General features: G+C 37.0%; 1 protein-coding gene across 1 annotated transcript in view; it reads right to left on the bottom strand.

Annotated features, from left to right (window-relative positions):
- Positions 1 to 21,100, bottom strand: part of HHIP (hedgehog interacting protein) — a 158,120-nt gene extending 137,020 nt beyond the window's left edge. Inside the window, exons 1-4 of the mRNA XM_006887009.1 lie at positions 20,199 to 21,100; positions 14,059 to 14,251; positions 3,673 to 3,829; positions 2,614 to 2,815 (exon numbers count right to left, since the gene is read on the bottom strand). Coding sequence (XP_006887071.1) covers positions 2,614 to 2,815; positions 3,673 to 3,829; positions 14,059 to 14,251; positions 20,199 to 20,477 — 831 coding nt within the window. The 5' untranslated portion in view covers positions 20,478 to 21,100. The remainder of the gene's footprint in view (positions 1 to 2,613; positions 2,816 to 3,672; positions 3,830 to 14,058; positions 14,252 to 20,198) is intronic.
- Position 21,101: the final 1 nt, after the last annotated feature.

A 21,101-nucleotide genomic window follows, 5' to 3' on the forward strand; every position in this document is an offset into this window, starting at 1 on the left:
AATCAAGACTCAAGTAAAATAACATTATGTCTTGTTTTAGGATTTTTAAACCAAAAGCTTAAAGAAACAATATGCATAAGAATTCCTGAAAATTTGTAATTTTATTTATGTGTGATGATGAAGACAGACTAAGATTATGCACATACTAACACATAAAACACAAATTATTAAGTAGTTAGGTATTTTATTTTTAAACTTCAAGGTTTCTGAGAAGCACGTAACCAAAATCAATGACATGATCAACTCATGGAAGTGTTGGCACCTGTCTCCAATCCTTCTCCTAATAATTCTAGTCTATGTTCAATGACGCTAGCTCATATGATACAGCCTCCTTAACTCACAGCATACCCTCAAACATGATACATTCCTATTTTATGGACATCACAATTATCAGATGCTAAGAGAAATAAAAAATGGACTTTAAAATTGAACGAGATATGTTGTTGTTTTTGTTTGGTTCCATTGAGTTGAGCATGACTCATAGTGACCATATGAACAACAGATCTGAACCCTGTCCTGTCCCATGCCATCCTCACAATCTCTGATACACTCAAGCTCATTACTATGGCCACTGTGTCAATTACCTGAGGGAGGGTCTTCCTCTCCCTCTATCTTTGCAAGTATGATTTCCCTCTCCAAGAAATAAATACTTTCTCATGGCAACATGGCCAAAGTATGTGAGATAAAGGAGTCACTTCATCTTTTCCTCCAGGGAGCACTCTAGCTGAACCTTCTCAAAGACATATGTTGGTTGTTTTGGCAGTCCATGAGATACTCAGTACTCTTCTCCAATTGTTATGACAAATTGCAAGACATAAAAATAGAGCTCTTCCAAGAAATGTGGTGCAGTGTAGGGGTGTTTGTTTGTTGTTATTGTTAGGTGCTATCAATTTGAGTACACTAAAAATGATCCTATTAACAACAGGTTGAAACCGTGCCCTATCCTACTCCATTCTCATGATCTCTGACGTGCTTGACTCCATCATCACTGTCAGTGTGTCAATACATTTTGTCAAAGGTATTAGTTTTCTCTAATTTTTCATACTTTTCCCAACATGATGTTTTCTCCAAGGACTGTTACCTTCTGATAACATGCTCAAAGTATGTGACACAAGGTTTCACTATTCTTGCTAATAAAGAGGACCCTTTATATACTTCCTCCAAGACAGATTTATTCTTTTGGTAACTCATAGTATATTCAATACTCTTAGCCAACAACACCATTCAAAAGACATTCTTTCTCTTTCAGTCTTTTTTATTAATTGCCCAACTTTCACATGCAAATGAAACAGTGGAACATGCTATGACTTGTGCCAAGCACTCCTTAGTCTTTAAAGGGACATCATCGCTCTTCAGCATTTTAAAGAGGTCCTTGACAGAAGAACTAATGCAGCACATGTTTTGATTTCTTATCACTAACCCTTTATGTTGCTTGAATGCAATCATTACCAATTTCAATCTGTTCTTCTACCATGTTGTTATCTATTGTCCCCATTGTAAGGATTTATATTTTCTTGATATTAAGATTTAAACCATGTTGAAGGCTATATTTAACCTTTGACAGTAAGTGCTTTTGGTCTTCTTCACTTTAAGTAAGGAGTGTCATCTGCATAATGTAGGTTATTGAGAAGTCTTCCTCTAATCCTGATTCTACATTCTTAATACAGTCCAGTTTCTTGATTTATTTTCTCAGTATTCTGGCCTAGTGGTAAGAAACTGTGCTGCAATCCTGAAGGCATGCAGTTTGAATACACCAACCAGCTGTTCCACAGGAGAAAGATGGGCAATCTCTTCCTATGTGATTAACTGCCTCTGAAAAGCCACTGGAGGGTCAGATATGGGTCAGTTCTGACTCAATGGTACACAACAGCATTCATATTTAATAGGCATGAAGAAAGGACTGAACTCTTATGCACATCCATTTTCCTTTTAAACAGATTATACTGCCTTGTTCTCTTTAAATTACGGCTTCTTGATCTATGTTGTTGTTTCTATTGTGTGCCCTCATAGCTTACTATCCATAACTTTGAGTTAGCAGGAACACTTACTCTAGACTAGATGACCAGAACTCCCTAATTTTGTTACGAACCTATTAAGTTATTTTCCTTTAAACTTCAAAGTAGAAAAGACAGCAATGCATATATTTATTCATCTCCCTTATATATTCTATAGGATAGTTTATTATAGATAAAATATTTTACTTACCTGTGAAAACACTGCTTAAGGAAGGCATCGTATATTTTTTTAATGACAAAGACCTCAAAATAGATGTGGTAAAAGAACGTTATGCAGCTTCAACAAAACTCGAAGATCTTAAATATTATGCCCACTAAACAATAATGCTTTGTAGGGTCAAAATTATGTTAATGTATAAATTACAAAAGCATGTTAAAGTTTGAATTTGAGTGCACTGCTTAATAATCACCAATAACAGGAAGCTTAATGTCATTATCCTGATCCAGTTGCCATAATTATATTCCCTTTTTCTACCTACTCACTGTTCCCATAACTGTTCTTTCTTTTATTACAAAGAAATACTTTCAATGACAAAGTTAATACTAAAATTAAGTTAACATAGCCAGAGCAAAGAGAAATAAAATTTAAAAAGCCAACCTTTATTCCACTTTGAACAAGTTTGTGAATGTCCAAATAAGGCTCCTTGAAAATTTCTCCTTCGGGGGTAAGTATTTTCACATAGCCTTCTTTTTCTAGAATGAAGAGTCGATGAGAACCATCCCCACTATGCAGAGCGCCAACTGGCTGCCGTAATCCACTCACAACCTCCTGGACGCAGAAGCAGTTGTGTTTGTGCTTTCTAAACATATTAAAGAATACCAGTAAGCTTTTTAAAAAAATTGGAGAGGATGATTTTGCATGCTTTTCAAAATATGTCTCATATGAACCAACAAGGGAGCTATAGTGGTGGAGCTGCAGTGTCAACAGAAAGCAACCCACTGCCTAAATGTGGCAGTTTGAATCCACCCAAGGTTCTGTGAGATAAGGATGGGCAGTCTCCTCTAGTGTGGTTTACAGTCTCAGAAAACCTGGTGAAGGATCAGCTATGTGTTTTGTCAATTAGTTTTTTTCCATGAATCAATGGATTAGGGAATCATGATTCCATAACCCCAGGTCACACTACAACTGTTTTAAAGGCGAAAAAGAAAAAAGAAAAAAAGAAAAAAAAAACCAGCTTTTATCAGAAAGCAAAAGAGAAAACGAAAACAAACTTATTAGCTCGGCTTTCAGTGATTATAATTATAATTAGCTTTAGTCACAATAATTAACCCTTACTAAAAAGCACTCAGAGAGGAAGTCCTAGGATCCATTTATGATGCCAACAGCAATCATGAAATTCAAGTGTAAAGCTCTATCCATAAAATTCACATGAATCATAGAGAAGCCAAGCTCGTAATACAAGATGAGTAGCCTAAATGTAAAAAATATAAAACCCATTTAAGTTAATATGATATTGAAGCAAACTACCAAAAGGAGTAGGGCATCTGTAGAATATAGCTTCTAAACCTAAGTACAGACAATTTATTCTGTGTATATGAATCACAAGATTTGTCAGGGTTGGGTTGTTTAGTTGGGTCGGGTTCTTTTTTGTATGTTTTCTTTTGAGGTTTTTTTTTTTTTTAAAAAAAAGATTAAAACACATTTATCTTTATGAACCTGCTGATCTCTTCCACTTTGTCGTAGTCTTCCATCTGGTCCAAGTAATTAGATGCTGGTCCTCTCACTTGTTTTCTTGGAAAATCTGGAAAGCACAACCCATCATCTTTTCTTGCATAGTAAAAGCAAAACTCATCCGCAGTAGTTTGAAGGAAACCTTTTAAAAGTATAAAAAGACTCATTAGAAATATTTAGTGACAAAGTTACTGCCTTTTAAAAATGCACGAGAAAAGAGAATATAAAGATGTATTATTATGGTAAACTATACATAACAGCGTTTTGCCACTTCAACCATTTCTGAAGTGTACATTTATCTTAGGGGCATTAGTTACCCTTACGATGTTCTGCAACCACCATCACTAGGCATACATAGCACCTCAAACAAAAATTGAGATAAGATAAAATTTTAAAACCATGTAGATATCCTAAGAAAAAGAAATCTATATTAAAAGGAAAAGGAAAGCTATAGTCCAGAGAAATACTTGACTACCCTGATTTCAACCAGAAAAACTAGATGATGCTTGATTACTACAACTAAACAAAAAATCTTGAAAGGATCACAGAAGATGATTCTGGGTTGAGTCGGGGTAAGTGTGGAATAAAAGTAAATACATGAGAAAGGCCAGACTTACTGGTCTGATAGAGAACAGTGAATCCCTGTGGGCTATGGCCCTTGGTTACCCTTCAAACCCTAGAAAAAAATTTATCCTTATGACTTAGTTTTCAGCCAAACAAAAGACAAACCTATAAAGAGACTAATATTGGGTCACCAATAATTTACTTCTTAGAATAACTATTCATAAAAGGGGGGGAACCCCAAATGAGTATTTGTCCAAGATAGAGTCCTAAAGGCAAGAAAGAGTAGGATAGTAAGATTAACAGAAATGAGAATTACAGGGGGAAAGTGTAATGATACTATTGTGTATAAATGATTGAATTTAGTAAATTTTAAAATCACAGTACCCCCTCCCCCCCAAAAAAAGAAAAAAAGGAATGGTGTTTGTGTTTTTTCTGGAGATTCCTATTTCTTCGTTGGTCAACATTTAAAGGTGACAGACAGTAAATGTTGAAATAATATTATGTGTTTTCAAAGGTTCACATGAAATATATATTACTACAAATAAGAATAATCTTATTATTGAGCTTTGTTTATGTACAAACTACTCCCCTCTTGCACTTGTGGGATTATCTGATTTAGCATTCTTTCCCTACAATACTTAAAAGAATTTCTTTAAGAAGAAAAAAAAAAGGAATCTAAAAGGAGAGAGTCTATCAAACACTGAAAAGGCTATCAATTCAAACCCACCAATGGATCTGAGGGTGAAAATTGAGCCAGTCTCCTTCTTAAGATTTACAGCCTCAGAAAGCCTATGGAAAGTTTTCAGGAGTTGGAACATACTTGAAAGCAATAGGGTTGGGATTAGTATCTTGACATATAATATTCACTTCCAGGAACTTGACTCTGACTCATTGCAATCCTGCAGGACAGACTTGTTAAGTGCTGTTGAGTCCAAACTGAATTATAGTTGACCCTTCAGCAGAGGTAGTAAATCAAATGGTGGGGGACTGACACTCTTCCTGCCAGTGGAGAACTTGGTGGATTCACATCGTGTGTGCCTTTGGGTTGCTAGTGCAACCTTACCTCTAGGTCACCGCTGTCTAGCCTTGTAAAGCAGATTGCCTTGTCTTTCTACCTTGGAAAAGTTGGAGCAGTAGATGGGTTCCAACTGCCTACATTTTATTCAATAGCTGAGTCCTTTAACTACTATGCCATCAGAACTCCTTGACATGTCATGGGAACTCAATAGATAATTTGTCTGGGGAATGAGGAAATGACAGAAAAGAGACTTCAAAGATTCTTGTCAATAACGAAAACATTTTTCTAACTATAACTTGAACTTTTTATTGACCTTCGATAGTCAAACTCAAAGTTTTACAAAAAGTGGATACCATCGCCTCACCTCCAAGTCAATAAATCAGTAAAAGGATTCTAAGCAAAAATGCAAAAGATTTAACAGGTTTCAAAGATATCTCCCCATCTCCAACATAGTGGGAATTTTTTTCAATTTATAACAGCTGTCTTTAGAAAGAAAAGGACTTCCTGACAAAATCATATTTTAGTATTACTTTTACAATTTGAATTAATAAAGTATTGGATTTTTTGAAGAGGGGAGCAATAAGATTCAGCTCTATATTTTGATGAATTTTCTTAAAAATATAACACTGTTACCAGAGCTGACCTGATGATCATGTTCTACATTCCTGCTTCTGATCTCAAATCTTAATTATATGCAGGTTTTTATTTTTATCTAAAAAGATTACTTTATCTCTTCATTTTAGGAGAAAAGTACTTATTAACTTAGTTGACGTTTAAGAGGTATAAAACAGATCTGAAGATTTAGCAAATATTTGTAAGAGCAAGAATGCAGGTAAGCCAAGGAGCTTACCAACAAAGAATAGAAGACCTTAGTTTTACTTTCTGTGAGCCTGACTAGGACCATCCCAAACCTAAATCTGTTCTTAGAATCTGGATGTCTCAAATGATCAAAGCTTTAGGTATATTTTGACCAAGGTGAAATGCATCATATCTAAATTTCTGATGAAGACCTTTCAAGGACAATTTTTCTGAGTAGCCTAAGGGAGAAGAGCTTATATTTGGGAACTGGGCAAGGAAGAACAGATGTCCTTGGCAATGTGTGAACAGGGAGTGGTGGGAGACAAAAAAGAGGCATAGCAGCTGGGTCCGGGAGGGTCAAGGCAGCTGGAGGGAGGTTATCTTTATGAAAATATTTAAGGATTAGAAGTTGGGGAGAGGAAAGAAGGCCAAAGCATCTACCCATCATCAGAAACTTTCATGGTAACACACTTTTCTCCTCTATTCTTTAATGTCTGAATATAGCAATAAAAACTGCTTAACAGACTTAGTCAAGTCTCTTGAGAGGAAAAAGAGAAACAAGAGAAATGGATCATTTTAGACTAGATCTTATTTTGGATATATATTCTGCATCAATGATATTACAAATGTGTCCCCTGTGGCAAAGTTCATTTTGTATTATGCTGTTCACCAAAAAAGTCAACTATTCAAATCCACTAACTGCTCCTCAGAAAAATATGGGCAGTATCATTTTGTAAAGAATTTATAGCCTCAGAAACTTGATGGAGGGGTCGTCATATGAATAGCAATCAACTAGATGGCAGGGGTTTGGTTTAGATATATACCAACTTTTGCTGTCTGAAATTGGCCAGATATGCAGTCAAGATGCATTAGTAATAATTGGTGACTGGAATGCAAAAGCTGGAAACAACGTTTAAAGATTGATAGTTGGAAATTATGCATTTGAGGAGAGAAATGAGGCAGCAGATTAAATGAATTTTGTGCATTTGATGATTAAATATTATAATGGAATGTGCAAAGAGCTAAGCTGGAGAATAAAACAGAAACTCACTGTGCATTTCTCTAACAAGAAAGAACTGAAAAACAAATTCAAGTGTTGATTGAATACTAAGAGATACTATGGGAAAATTCTTGAATGATACAGGAAGTGTCAAAGGAAAGAGGAAGGAATAATAAAAAGAACTTGTCAACACTGAAATATTTTAGGAATTAGCCAATAACAAAGAGTCAATGATGATGAAAGAAGACATTCAAATTGTACTGAAGGCATTAGCAAAAACTAAGGCCCCAGGAATTGATGGGATAACAATTGACATGTTCCACAAAACTGATGCAGCTTTGGATGTGCTCACCACCAGGAAATTTGGAGGACAGCTACCTGGCTATCTGGTTAGGAAAGATTCATATTTGTTCCCATTCCCATGAAAGGTGACCCAACAGAATGTGAAAATTAATGAAAAATATCATTAATATCACAAGTAAGTAAAATATTGTTGAAAATCATACAAAAGGATTAGAACAGTAAACTCCCAGAAATTCAAGCTGGGTTTAGGAGAGGGTGTGGCAGCAGGATTATTACCGCTGATGTCAGATGAATCCTGGCTGAGAGCACAGAATATTAGAAGAATGTCCATTTATATTTTTATTGACTGTGCAAAGAAATTTGATTGCAGGGATCATTACAAGCTATGGCTAATTATGTTATATGAAATCAAGAAACTTGTGTGAACAAAGCAAGGGAACACTTCATACTTCATAGTTTAATTCAGGAAAGGTGTGCATCACGGCTATACCTATCCAATCTACATGCTGAGCAAATCATCCACGAAGCTGTACTTTATGAAGAGTGTGACAGCAGGATTATAGGAAGGCTCATAAGTAACCTGTCTTATGCAAACGATGCAACCTTGCTGCTGAAAGAAAGGAAAACCTGAAGAACTTGCTGCTTAGGATCAAGGACTGCAGCCTTCAATATTAATTATATCTCAACATCAAGAAAACAAAAATCCTCACCAGTAGATAAAACCGTGGTAGAGAGAGAAAAGATTGAAATTGTCAACAATTTTCGCCTTGCTTGTATCCACAGTCAACATCCTTGGCATCAGCTGTCAGGAGACAGAGATGTATAGCGTTGGAAAGTCGGCTATATAATGACATAATTTTAAAGATCAAGGCACAATTGATTCAAGCCATAGTCTTTCCAATCACCTGCAATGCATCTAAGAGCGGGATAATAAATAAGGGTGACAGGAAAAAAATCGATACATTTGAGTTGTGGTGTTGAAGAACTGTACTGAATTATCTTGTGGATTGTTAAAAGAATAAAAAGATAGGTCTTGGAGAAAATGCAACTAGAATGTACCTTGGAGGCAAAGATGAAGCTTCGTCTCACATATTTTAGACATGTTGTTGTTAAGAGAGAGTATTACTTGGAAAGTGACATCATACTTGGAAATGTGGAGAGGGTCAGTGAAGGAGAAGACCCTCAACATCATGGACTGAAGCAGTGTCTGCAACAAGGAACTCAAATGCATCAAAGATGTTAAGAATTGTGCAGGATAGGACAGAGTTCTGATCTGTTGTTCACAAGGTTCATAAGGTTGATATAAGTCTTACTTGACTTGACAGCACTTAACAAAAACCTATCTATATTTCCTGTCTATATAGATAGATACACAGATATTTCACTGTCTATGTGGCACAAATGGTGAAGCATTTAAATACTAAGCAAAAGAATGATGGTTTGAGTTTATTCAAAGAAAGAGATCCAAAGAAACCTCAAAAGAAATGTTCGGTGATTTCCTTCTAAAAGGTCATAAAACCAAAAGTCAAACATTAGAGTTGAGTCTGTCCTTGGGGACAGAGCAGAACTTACCCCAAAGCCACAGCGTTCTTTCAAAGAATAGCTCTCTCTCATTGTTGTTCAGTTAGAACCAGGTCATAGCAGACACTCCAGGAGAGTTTCTGAGGCCATATATCCCACAAGAGGAGATTGCCAATCTTTTTGCCACAGAGCAAATGGTGGAATCAAATGTCCAGAGGTACTACCTTAGAGCTAGCGGTGGAACTCTCTATGGACTAGGCCATCAGAGATCTGGTAGATTCAAACTGGGTTTCAAGCAGCAAGATCTCCATGCCAATATCATGCATGAGAAAGACTGCCATTCTGTGGATATATTTACAACTCTGTGTGTTCATTTCCAAGGCCTCATATAACAGATTAATACAAAATTCTGTTTTAACGCGATGGCTGCCTACACGATCACACAAATATTTCAAAATGTAATTCAGAGGAAATTGAGTTTGTTTTTGATTTTTTATGAAATATTGTTTTGTATTCCAGCATTACAATCTGAAACCAATACCATATTAAGGGGAAATTAATGAACAATGCTGGTGGCTGGCTCCATTTTATAAGGAATTATTAGCTGGGAACAAACATGCGGAAATGAGAAATCATTTTCAAATGGAACACTGAAGATTAATGAGTGTATATTCATCAATTCTGTGGTTTCAGAGGTACTATACTCTGTTAGCAAAGAAAAACCCTAGTATTTTATCAATTAATTACTCCTAGTTTCTAACAGAACCCAGGCAAGTTTCATCATTTAAGTGGGATAGAGATAGCCAGATCTGGAGTTTTTAACATAAAAATATGAATATTTTTCTTAAAATCATCATGTTCAACTTGAAATACATAATACTTTTAATATAATTTGTCTTAAATGTTTTTATAATAGAAATGATGAACAAAATAGATTTTTTGGGTTTTGTGTGGGTTTTTTTGTTGTTGTTGTTTTATTTTGTTTTGTTTTTAGTAAAGAGCTTAATTATATGGAAACAAGGGCCTGGTCTCAAAGCACTGAGGTAACATTACAAAAGAAGATATAGATATAATTTAGAAATGGTACCTGTAGATTTTCAAAAAAGAAAACTAGAATAACAACAAAAAAAGATTGCTATGGAGACAATTCCAACTCACGACAATTTCACGTGTATCAAATGGTAACTGTGCTCCACAGGGACTCAATGGCTCATTTTAGGGAAGCCAGTCACCAGATTTTTCTCCAGGCACATCTAGACTGTCTCTAATCTCCAACCTTTCCATTTGTAAGTACTGAAGCCTTTGTAGCAACAACTCTGTCTCAGCTCTCATTGTTGTTGTGTACCATGGAGTCAGAAACGACCACAGCTGACCCTTTGGCAGGTTTTCAGAGGCAGTTAATAGCACAAGAGGAGACTGCCCAGCCTTCTCCTCTGGAGCAGTGGTGGCCTCAAACACATGTCTTCAAGATTGCAGCACAGCTTCTTACCACTAGGCCACCAGAGCTCCCTCACTACCAAGCAGTAAACACTGACTCATAGCTGACCCTACACTGGGGGGTTGAAGCTATAACTTGCGTGAGAGGAGACTGCCCATCTTTTTCCCACTGAACTGCTGGTGGATCCAAACCTTCTGAGAAACTAGGCCTGTTGGGATGGGAGAACAACCTCCTATGGATTACCAGGGCATTCTTAACAATTTATCAAATAACTCTGAGCTGTAACTGTTCTTTCTCTTAGATCATGAACTCAGTCCTGCCATACCACAAAGCACCCTGTAAACTACTGACACGCAAAATAAATACTCTGTTGGGCTAGTTTGAATGGTAGCTTTTCTCTAAGCATGTATTCTGAGAAAAGTTATTTTCCTCATTATACATGCTGCTCATTATGGTATAAAAAAAGATTCAGTGCTGGAGAGGATTTTCTAGTAGAGCTATTGCATTTTTAGGTACCCTTTCATTCCTCCGATTTGCTTTCTTCACAAGACACATGTGCAAAGTATCTGATTGGGCACAGGAATGACTGTAAACAAGAGAAACTCAGTGGGATCAAACCCTTGACCTTGGCCTCATTAGCAATATGATTAAGCCAATTGAACTAATTGTGCAGACATTTCACACAACAGTAACCTAAAGCTGAGGAGATGGCAGCCTAAATGCTCTAGTAAAAATAATTAGATAAAAGGGAAGAAGCATTATTAGCATGATTATTAGATAAAAGGGAAGAGGCACTTTCTATAGAGTGCTATTTTCCATAAATTACTGAACAGGAAACTATCTACTCTGTTCATTAAAACTCAGAGAGAAGAAAAGCTCCCAGGTATATTTGGCATTTTCAGAAATACTAAGTTTTACCTCCCTGAGTTACAAATTCACAAACAGAATATAATGTTGGTTAAATCATTAGTGCACCCTTGTTTTATTGCTTTTTAACTTTTATAAATTTGAGGACAACTAGAAGATCAAGACCATTTCTTGATTAAAACTGTTAAAATGTAGCCTGCTTTCACGTGTTTGAGAGTTCTAGAGCTGTGAAGGTGAAGCCAAAGTATAGATTATCCATTTATTCTTGTATTGACAAATGGGATTAAAAAAAGAAAAATGAAGACATCTCTAAAATAGTTTTGCTTTTTTCCTGATTCTGGTTTGCATTTACCTTCTCTTAGCAATATATAGCCCTTAAAACATCTTGAAATCTCAACAAATCCTTTGCAGCTGTTTTTACAAGTCGAAGTCATCAACTTGTAGAAACAGTATTAATAAAGATAATAAATATACATGTATATATTTACTAGATGATACAGTTCATACAGTTCACAGGGAGTTGTGCTACTAACCCAAGGGCCTATCTTTCTAATAGTTCAAATCCACTTAGAGGTTCCATGGGGGAAAGATGGGAAATCTCCTCCCCTGTGATTTCTAGCCTCAGAAACCCAATGAATGTTTAGCCATCATTCAGTTCTGACCGCATGGCATTGATAAAGTTTCCGTTCCCAAGTGAAAGAATTAAAAAGTAGCTGCTTTGCACAATTCATAATTTTAGAGACAAGTATACCATTAAGACAATTTATAAAGATGGAAATATTCTAAATTTTATCATGTAGAGTGGCATCCACTCCTTAAACAACATGCCTCTAGAAACTCTATGAACTTTGATAAATGATGATAGTTATAGGAAGGCTTCAGGCCTTTTGTTCATAGGGTCACTGTGAGTTTTGCTCAACTCGACTGCAATCACAACAACAACAACATATTCTTTAAAAATTAGTATTCTGAAATTCTAAAGTCATCTGGGTTTGGGCAAGGGCTTAAAGGGGAAATCAGCACATTATTCATCATACTTTAGGAACTAGTAACATGCACATCAAGGATCAGTCTGGCTAACCCATCGATTAGCATAAGTGATGGCACAGTGTGTTATTACAGTGCGCTCTGGAACAAGTTTTGAGAGTGATTATTAGCATCTGATGGATACAGGAGAAGCCCCTCTGCTCGCTGCTGTAGCCTGTGCCTCTGCCTAGGAGAGCACCCTTGCTATTCCATCTACCACTGGAGTGGAGCTTTCATCTGGTTATCTTTCAAGGCAGCCTGGGTGGCCACCCAAAGCACTTGACATCTTGATGCACTTCAGCAGTTTTACATATATACAAACTTTGTAGAAAAATAAATTTGTCATTCGTCACCACATATGTTGATCTGGGGGGTGAATTGCTTGCTGCCTTGCCTCCTGACCTGGCTTTGCTGGCTCTCTTTCAGTGGCTAGTGTTTTTGTTTTGTTTTCGAAAACATCGATATAAAGACTGCTAGAGAGGGGTCTCCAAATCCAGAAGAGTTGTATTTATCTAAGAAAGATAAATGTTAATGAAAATGCTTGGGTGCTGATATCACTTTTAACTCATGGCAAACCATGAAGACTTGAAATTTATAGGGAATCTTGATGGTATCTTATCTACTATCACTCCTCCACAGGCCAGTGAGGCAATCATGACCTATTCTGCTTTACTCTGGAGACCATGATAAAGGGGAAGAAACATCTGGTTCCAGAAAAGCCTCAGAAACACTGTCCGAGTTAATGAAGGCTATGATAATATTTCCACATGGAATTGGTTTAGATGCATGTTATGCCACACCAAAGGAAGCAGGCAAGCCTAGTCAAAATGTTTCCTTAGTATATTAAAAGATCTCCAAATAAATCTTAAAAGCTACACTTTTCTGAATTAGAAGGAAAGAGTTAAGTGTATATAGTAGTATCGAAACATTCTCTATATATACATCCTACAATTCTTAAAGCTTATCTTTTCCTTAAATGTCATTTAGATTTATGGAACATCAATGGATTTGTTTGTGTGCAACTTTGCCTAACTAAATGGAATCTGTCTTGCTAATTTCTCTCTAATTCTACATTTATTCTTTCAACTGAAAAAAAAAAAACACCAAAAACACAAAACAATTCCCAAATATTTAAAATTTTTTTAAAATGAATCAATGCAGAAGAATCTATATGTGTATGAAAATCCAATGCTTGACAGTTAGCAGGTCTATCTATAATATATAAGCATAGCAACAGCCACATCTCTACCATGTTCTCCTAGGGGCACTCTGGTTAACACATTTAGCCACTTTAGAAACTCAGTTCTTCTTATTGATCAAATGGAGACAGCTCTACCTCCTACCCCTATTTACCTTGCCTGGTTTTCCAGGAGCAAATTGGTCATATGGAAATGTTTCATAAGAAGTAAATGCTTTGGATTTCCTGTAAATATTTTCTTTAAGAAAATATTTTAGAAGTTAGTGAAAAAGTCCCAATCATGTATGAACTATGGAGAAAAGAATACTACCTGGATATTGATAATGATGTTACCTATCATTATCAAGAAGATACCAACACCACCTTTGGACTGACAAGTCAAAATTTGTAGATTACCAACTTTACTGTTAGTTTAACCAAAAATATAAAGCATTGCAACAAAACTCATAGTCTATTTCTAGAATGCTATTACAATACTCCTTTTAACAATAATAAACTATTAATAATGAGGTAAAATCGTAAGTACTATTTAGCTATTTTGAAAGGCAAGATAAATTTTACATTTTTAAAAGCAAACACTTAAAAACAGGTACCTTACAAGAACATTCTGCAGTACTTTATATATATTTTTTTTTTACCTGGGATATGGCCTCGGCAAGTATAAAAAAATTCTTTGCAATAGTCTTTGCAAAGTAGGGGAAGTACTAGGTCTCTTTCCAACACTTCTCTCTCAGGGGCGTGGTACAGGCTCTGAGAATGTGGAGAGCAATGTGCACATTTGATTTCTTCCAGTAACTTTCCGCATTCTGTATTGTTGGTAACCGAAAATATCTGAAAGCCATAAATCAGAAACAAATTTTTAAAGTTACACAGTTATGTTTATTTTTTTGGCTCTTAGAAGTGTAAGCAAGTAATGCAGCCGAGTAGAGAAAAAGATAGGAAGTTCTGGCAGAAATTGCACTGTCAATCGAATAGTTCAAATACACCAACCACTCCAAGGGAGAAAAGTGGATCATCTCCTCTCCTGCCGTTTACAGCCTCCAAAATCTCACAGGAGCATCAGGTATGAGTTCGTTTCAGTTCAACTCTACCTTTTCAACTCTACAGCATTGAGAAAGAATAAGGATTATTATTACGTTCCAATACAGAACATCTTTCTGAAGGATTTATCAAGCCCAGTCCCTGGCTAAGGTGGAAGATTAAAAGGTAAGAATCTATTTTATTGCCAAGGAGTCAGAGCCAACTCAGCTGAACCCTCAGCAGGTTTTTGAGAGGAAATGGCCCAAGTTTCTCCTGTGGAGCTCCTAGGAAATTAGATTCTCTGAGAAGTGTCACCTTCGGGTTATCACTCTACCTCTCCAAGGATTTTGAGTAGAACTCCCTAGGGGTAAGAATGCATATAAAAGCCAATTTTTACCCTTGCAAATTAAGTCCCTCTAGCTGCCTTTTTTCCCCCCCAGCTACTTTTTAATTGAAGAATATTAAAAGACAATTATATTTAAACATTTAACTCTTTCTATCACTTAATTGTGTCAAAGTATATTGACTAATATTTAACTTTAAAAGTACAAATTATCTTTATCAAAAGCTATTTAAAATAGTTTTTTCAAAGATACAGCTTAATTGTTTCTCAGTAAAAATCTCTTCCACCCTTGAAATTCTTAACATGATATTACAATGAATTACATTTTCCTTTTTAAATTCAACTATTTTCTATATACAGAATGTATAGGTAAAGTTGTCTCAAGTGTGGAAGTAGCTGCCTTTCATGATTTATAAAAATAATATCTGAAGCTGAATCAAATAGACTTAAGACCAATTTTTATTTTTCATTATATCTTAGCCAGGAAAAACTTTCTTACTAGTTCCTCAGGTATGTTATATGCATGAATAAACACAAGCTTAATGAAAGTGCCCTTGTGTAGTATTGAGTGAATTTTAATGAACCAAGCTATACTTTTATCATTATTTTTACAATACTATATCTTTTATTTCAATAATATTAATTTAGGAAGTAATAGTAATAACTTGATGTTAGTAATTTGTCGATAAAAATGGTCTTGGTATCTAGTCTTAACTTTAAAATTATACCTTCATGACCTCCTTTAATAAATATAGATTATAGTGGCAACTATATAGTGAGAGTACTGGGAAGATATGAGCATAATGCTGTATAAAATCAAGCACTGATTATTCATATTTTTATAAAAAAATCATGAGATAATTGAATTTCATATCTTTTTCCAATTCATACCACCATAGTTATTTCTTCTAAATTATGAACTGAAATTGATCTTTTAAATTCTAGATCCCAGCTTAAAGCAAATATTTCCTTCAAAAATTAAGGTTCTAATTAGAATAAATTATGTGGTTTCTACTTTTTTTTTTTAGGATAATGATATCCTTCTGGGCTATCAAACAAAACCAAAAAAAGTTCTATCTACAAATATTTGGAGTCCATAAATAAGTGTATATATGATGTGTTGTAACTATCTACAATATTTGGCAAAGTAAATATTAAGCATAGTTACATTTCCATTTTCATTTTTATCAATCTACTTAAATGACAATTGCCTAAATGGTTAAAGTTTTTTAAAAGGAAACACATCCCAGACACTTAGAATTTGCATTCCAAGAATGTTTTAAATGTCTTTTATTGTACATACTCTTGCAGACCTCACCAGATCTATTCAATATTAATAGTTTTCAACTAAACCCTGTTTGTTTATCATATAAAAGTCCTTTGAGAACAAAACATAAGCAGGATGTTGAAGCCACCTCTATTAGTGGTTCAGACACTGGAATGTAATTACCTTTGCATTGGAGACTATGCATTCTTCCATAGTTTAGAGCTGAAACTAAACCATCTTCATATACCTTCCCAGCTGCTATCCATGAAGCCCTTGATTTAGTGCCTAAAGAATTTTGTCTTTGACAGTTTTTGGAATGTGTCCTGGCCACAAAATCTCTCATCAAATGTTTCAGAAATAGGATTCAATAAATTATCTGAAATCAAGTATAATATTATTCTTTTTAAAGTTTCATGCTGTTCCGGCCCAGCAGGATGGTAACATTTTGCTCTGTGTGAGGTCTGCAGTGTAAATACCTATTTGAAGATAGATAGAGCCATCATTCTGGCTTTGGTTTCAATGAACCAATAGTCTTACTGAAGTCAATTAAACTGACTCTGCCAAAGCTGCAACACTATTTTAGACAGATGAGCAAGGGTGTATAGGGTATTTTTCCCCCCTTCTTTTTCAGCCTTTATGTGCCTGTGTGTTTGTAGATCTAACTTTATGTCTGATAATGTCATCAATCCCAAAAAGAAATTGAAGCTAATTTCCTTTTTTTTTTTTCTTTTTAAAAGCTATATACCAAACCATCAAATTATGGTGGTTTAAACTAAATATACTTTGGAAATCATGTAAAACTTTGGAACATTATCACAGCATGCCTAGTAATGATTGTGGCTGTTGCTGACTAATTTATAACATCTGGAAGGTGATCCTTTAATCTTTACCCACATGAAAGTAAAATCCATAGAAGAAAGGTAAGATAAATACTGGAATACACAGTAAAGCGTGGCCTACGAGGATAGCTTATCAACAAACAGTAAAATGGGTGACAGAGACCTTCTGTATTTCTCTTTATTTATCAAGTAACTAAACAAAGAGGGGTAAAAAGGCATCCACATGAGTGCTAAGAGTAGACAATAGAAGAAAATACATGGCAGTATATTAAGATGTCGCCTAAAGATCACTTGCTGCCCATGAAGTTATTTCTAAAAATCATATGCCTGCAAGGTTGTTCAGCTGTTGAGTAGAACACATGCGTCCCAGGACTATAGTGCTGGATTATGTCATTAAAGAGTTCAGTTTCAATTTTAGGCTAATATGTAAATAGATCATTGTACTAAGGCAGCTGTTAAAGGGACCCCAGGATGAGTTATTTGTTTAGTTGGATGTGTTCAACAATAGCCTTTGTCCCTGAAAGAGCCAGAGCAAACAAATGATTGTAAAAGGGCACACTTGAAAACAATTACTTTTCACCCATTCCTTGACAGCTTTGGCTGTGAAACCACCCAAGGTAGAGAGAGCTTCTGTGCCTCTGTGGCTGCAAGTTAAGTTTTAGAAATGTGGGTGTTTTCGTTAGTTATGGCTTCATTTAGCTAATTAGGAATTAGAATCTTTTAGTAAGTTATCATTTGGTCCTGTAAAAATGTTGTTGACACAATATCACTTGGCCCAATTTTGTCAGTACTTATTTGTAATGGTAGTTAAGCTCATTCTGATAAATAAAATTGCTAACATGTACAAAAATTTAAAATATAAACAACTAGTACTATGGCTCAAGAACTGAACTCAGTGCTAGCTCATTAAAGAAAATGTGTTAGTCCAGGAACTGAATTTAATTGCACCACTGAGTAACCTCAACAGTTCTACCTATTTTGCTACTATCTGTGATAGTATCTGTGAAGTTACTTCTCTTACCAAAAAGCTACTACTGTAGTTTCTTCAAAAGCTGCAGAAATCTTTCTGAGGAAAGTAGGTTTTTCATAAACAAAAGGGGCCCTTTTAAATAGCCACCATCCTTCCTGTACACCCATTATGAAATAAGATCCTAACATATATTACAAACCAGGAAGGCTTAGAGGGGGGGAAAAGGAAATACTGGATTTTATTATGAAATAACATGTTTTAAAAACTACTAAAACTTGAGAACATTGGTCAAGAATGCATATGCGTAACTATATCAAATCTCTGTTTTGAACAATTTCAGTATTGTTGGTTTATAAACCATTTGTAATGAAACCAGCAAAATCTAATGTACTGACTTTAATCAGACACATTTTCCAAATGAGCAGGGGTCTGTTAGAGATTGAAAGCACGTAAAACAGAAAGGAATGTGGATCGCTAACGTGGCAGATTGCTTCCCAAAGAATGATTTCTTTAAAAAAAAATTATAGAATTTCTCTTAAAAGCTATGATCCTTACTGTTCCGCCCAACCAGCTTCTCTCTTAATTTAGTTCAGAACAAAACTTTCACTCCTCTTGTTCCTAGAAGAGTTCTGTATTGCAAAGTTCTCCAGATCATTGGTACACTCACAATTTATACACATCCAGTTAATGGCAAATATTTCTAAACCTTTTCTGCATTTCCTGGTTGTTTGTGACGCCTGGGACAGCCTTTAAGATTAGCTGAAGGTAGCTATTTTGTGACTTAATTTAATTACAATACAGGAGCTTAATGACATTGTTTTGAATGAAATGCTGGAATATCTGTTCCCCAAATCTCGAGCTCCTGCTGCATATGGTAAGAATAAAGAGAGAGTTGCAGCTGAAAACCTGAAGCAAGACAGTTCTCACTCATCTGGGAATAGAGTGAGTTGGACAAATGCTCCCTCAAAAGGCATGAACATTTGGACAGAGCTGGGGACTGAAAGAGAATGATGTTCTCTAGTTTCACCCATTAGTGAACCAACTAACAAACACAATGGTGTTGTTGTTATTCTTTTGCCATAAGCAACAGGACTCTGTGTGTGGGCAGCAGTGTAGTGGGGAGGAGGATAAGTCGACCCCTTTTTGTCCTATTGATTTTTTCCTATTTGCATGACTTGAGCAAATTAAATGATGCAATATGGCTTTTTGTTACAAAACAAAGTGAGAGATACCACCCAGACACATATGTTGATTCGTAGGAGCTGTTTACATGAGAATAGAGTGAAATCTACCGTGAACTGAGCATAAAAATTAGATTCAGCCTGGCTATTTTTTTTTTTTTTTTAATGCCTGGCGAGCAAGACTGAAGCACAAGTTTTCCAAGAGTCTCTCAGACCTTGACAACTGCAGTGTTGTAACAGAGGAATTCTTAATTAAACCTAAAATGGGGTAGGGAGGGAGCGCAAAGACACCTGATTGTGTATTTCACGTGCAGTGATTGTTAATGACGTGATCTAACATTCTCTCCTTGGGGTACAGTAGGTAGTACACACTCAAGCAACTCGTGGCAGCAAAGATGTTGCAAACTCAAAAAATAAAGCATAGCTTTTACTCCAACAATCCTGTGCTCTTATTTGTTTAAATCTACCAGTACAAGAACAATCTAAACGTCAATGCTTCTAAAGCAAGTTTCTAGAGAAGATCTTTCTAGACAACGACCATTGAATTTCTAATGGTGCAAAATGATGGGCAATCGTCGTTTGTGATAACTACATGCTAGTAAAATCTTTACCCAGTTTTTTCAACTTCTTTTTTGCTCGTCTTACTATTGTAATGCAAGGAACTCTCCTCTGACGGTTCCAAGGATCATAAACTCAACATGTTTCAACATCCTTTACTATTCAGTCCTCTCCCTAAGCGAGCACGTGGAGAAAACTGCCCGAATCTTTTTACCCTAGAAAAAAACAAGCCGGAAACCACAGCCGCCTTAATTTACAGTTTCACCGCAGCCAATGCCTGATTCGATCCAAAACACACTGTTAATCGCAATTCTTTTTAAAACATTTACCCAGTCCAGGATGAGGGTACCACAAACAGCTTTTCTTTTTCTGAGACAGGCAGTGTGCACAGCATCCCCACCTCAGACTTTGGGGGGGGGCGTGCAGGAATGTTCTGTGTGCACCCCAGAGGATCACCCATGAGCGCTGTAGAACAGTTACCAAAAACAATTCACAAACAAGTTTTGTGGCTCTTGTTGCGACCAGTATTCCCAGTACCACAGGGGCCTCTTACTGAGCCAGTAAGCCAAGTTTGCATCCATAAAACCGGTGGGTGCCTACCTTGTTATCCATGCGCCCCAGTCCTGGACTGTCACTCCGCAGGCAGCAGGACAGCCGAGGATAGAAGCTGCCACACAGCATCTCGCCCCCACTCAGGAGATCCAGCTGGGGCATCATCCTCCTGTCTCTCCTTTTCAGGCGCTTTGGGGGGTTTCCATTCAGGCACCTTCTCCTCCTCACTCCACTGCCTTCGCTTCGTTCTCCAAACTTAGCATCTCCTTCAAAAAAGCCCAGCGCCACGGCCAGCAGCAACAGCTTAAAGGAGAGCATCTTCAGCATCGTCTGCCCCGAGTGGCAGGGGCAGGGCGAGCAAGGAGGGGGCCCAGGCCACCGGCCAGCAGGGGCACTAAGGCGCAGCTCTGCGGGGCAGCAGGGCACTCGAGAGGCAGAGCGGGGTGGCCGGGGCGAAAATATGTAGAGAGGTACAACTTTGCAAAAAATAAAAGGCAAAGCGGTGAGTCCAGTGCCTTAAGGGAGCCCGAGAAGCGAGAGAAAGTTGTGCAGATGACACAGTCTGCCCTCGTGCCAGTGTCAGCTGGGTTAGGGGCTTCCTGCGGCCGCTGGGAAGTGAGGGGAGAAGTTGGAAGAGGAGGAGGCAGAAAAGGAGGAAAAGATGGCCACAGAAGTTCACTTGTCGGTGTAACAGGAGTTGTTTGAGTGGGACAGTAGCAGGAGCAGAAGCGGCAGCGGCGGCGGCTGGGCAGGCAGAGGCCGGGACAGCGCGGGGCTCGAGATGATGCTGAGGTCTCCTCTGCCGGTGGCTGCAGCTCCTCACACAGCCTCTCATGTTTCGTTCCCTCTTTTCTTCTTCTTTTTAACTAGCGCGCGGGGAGGTGCTGCCACCGCGCGCCCCTTGACGTCACCGCCTCTCCGCGCGCCCCCGCCCGGGTGGGGGGGAGGGGC

Source organism: Elephantulus edwardii, unplaced genomic scaffold, assembly GCF_000299155.1.
Source record: "Elephantulus edwardii isolate Elephantulus edwardi_28Jun2011 unplaced genomic scaffold, EleEdw1.0 scaffold00053, whole genome shotgun sequence".
NCBI lineage: Eukaryota > Metazoa > Chordata > Mammalia > Macroscelidea > Macroscelididae > Elephantulus > Elephantulus edwardii.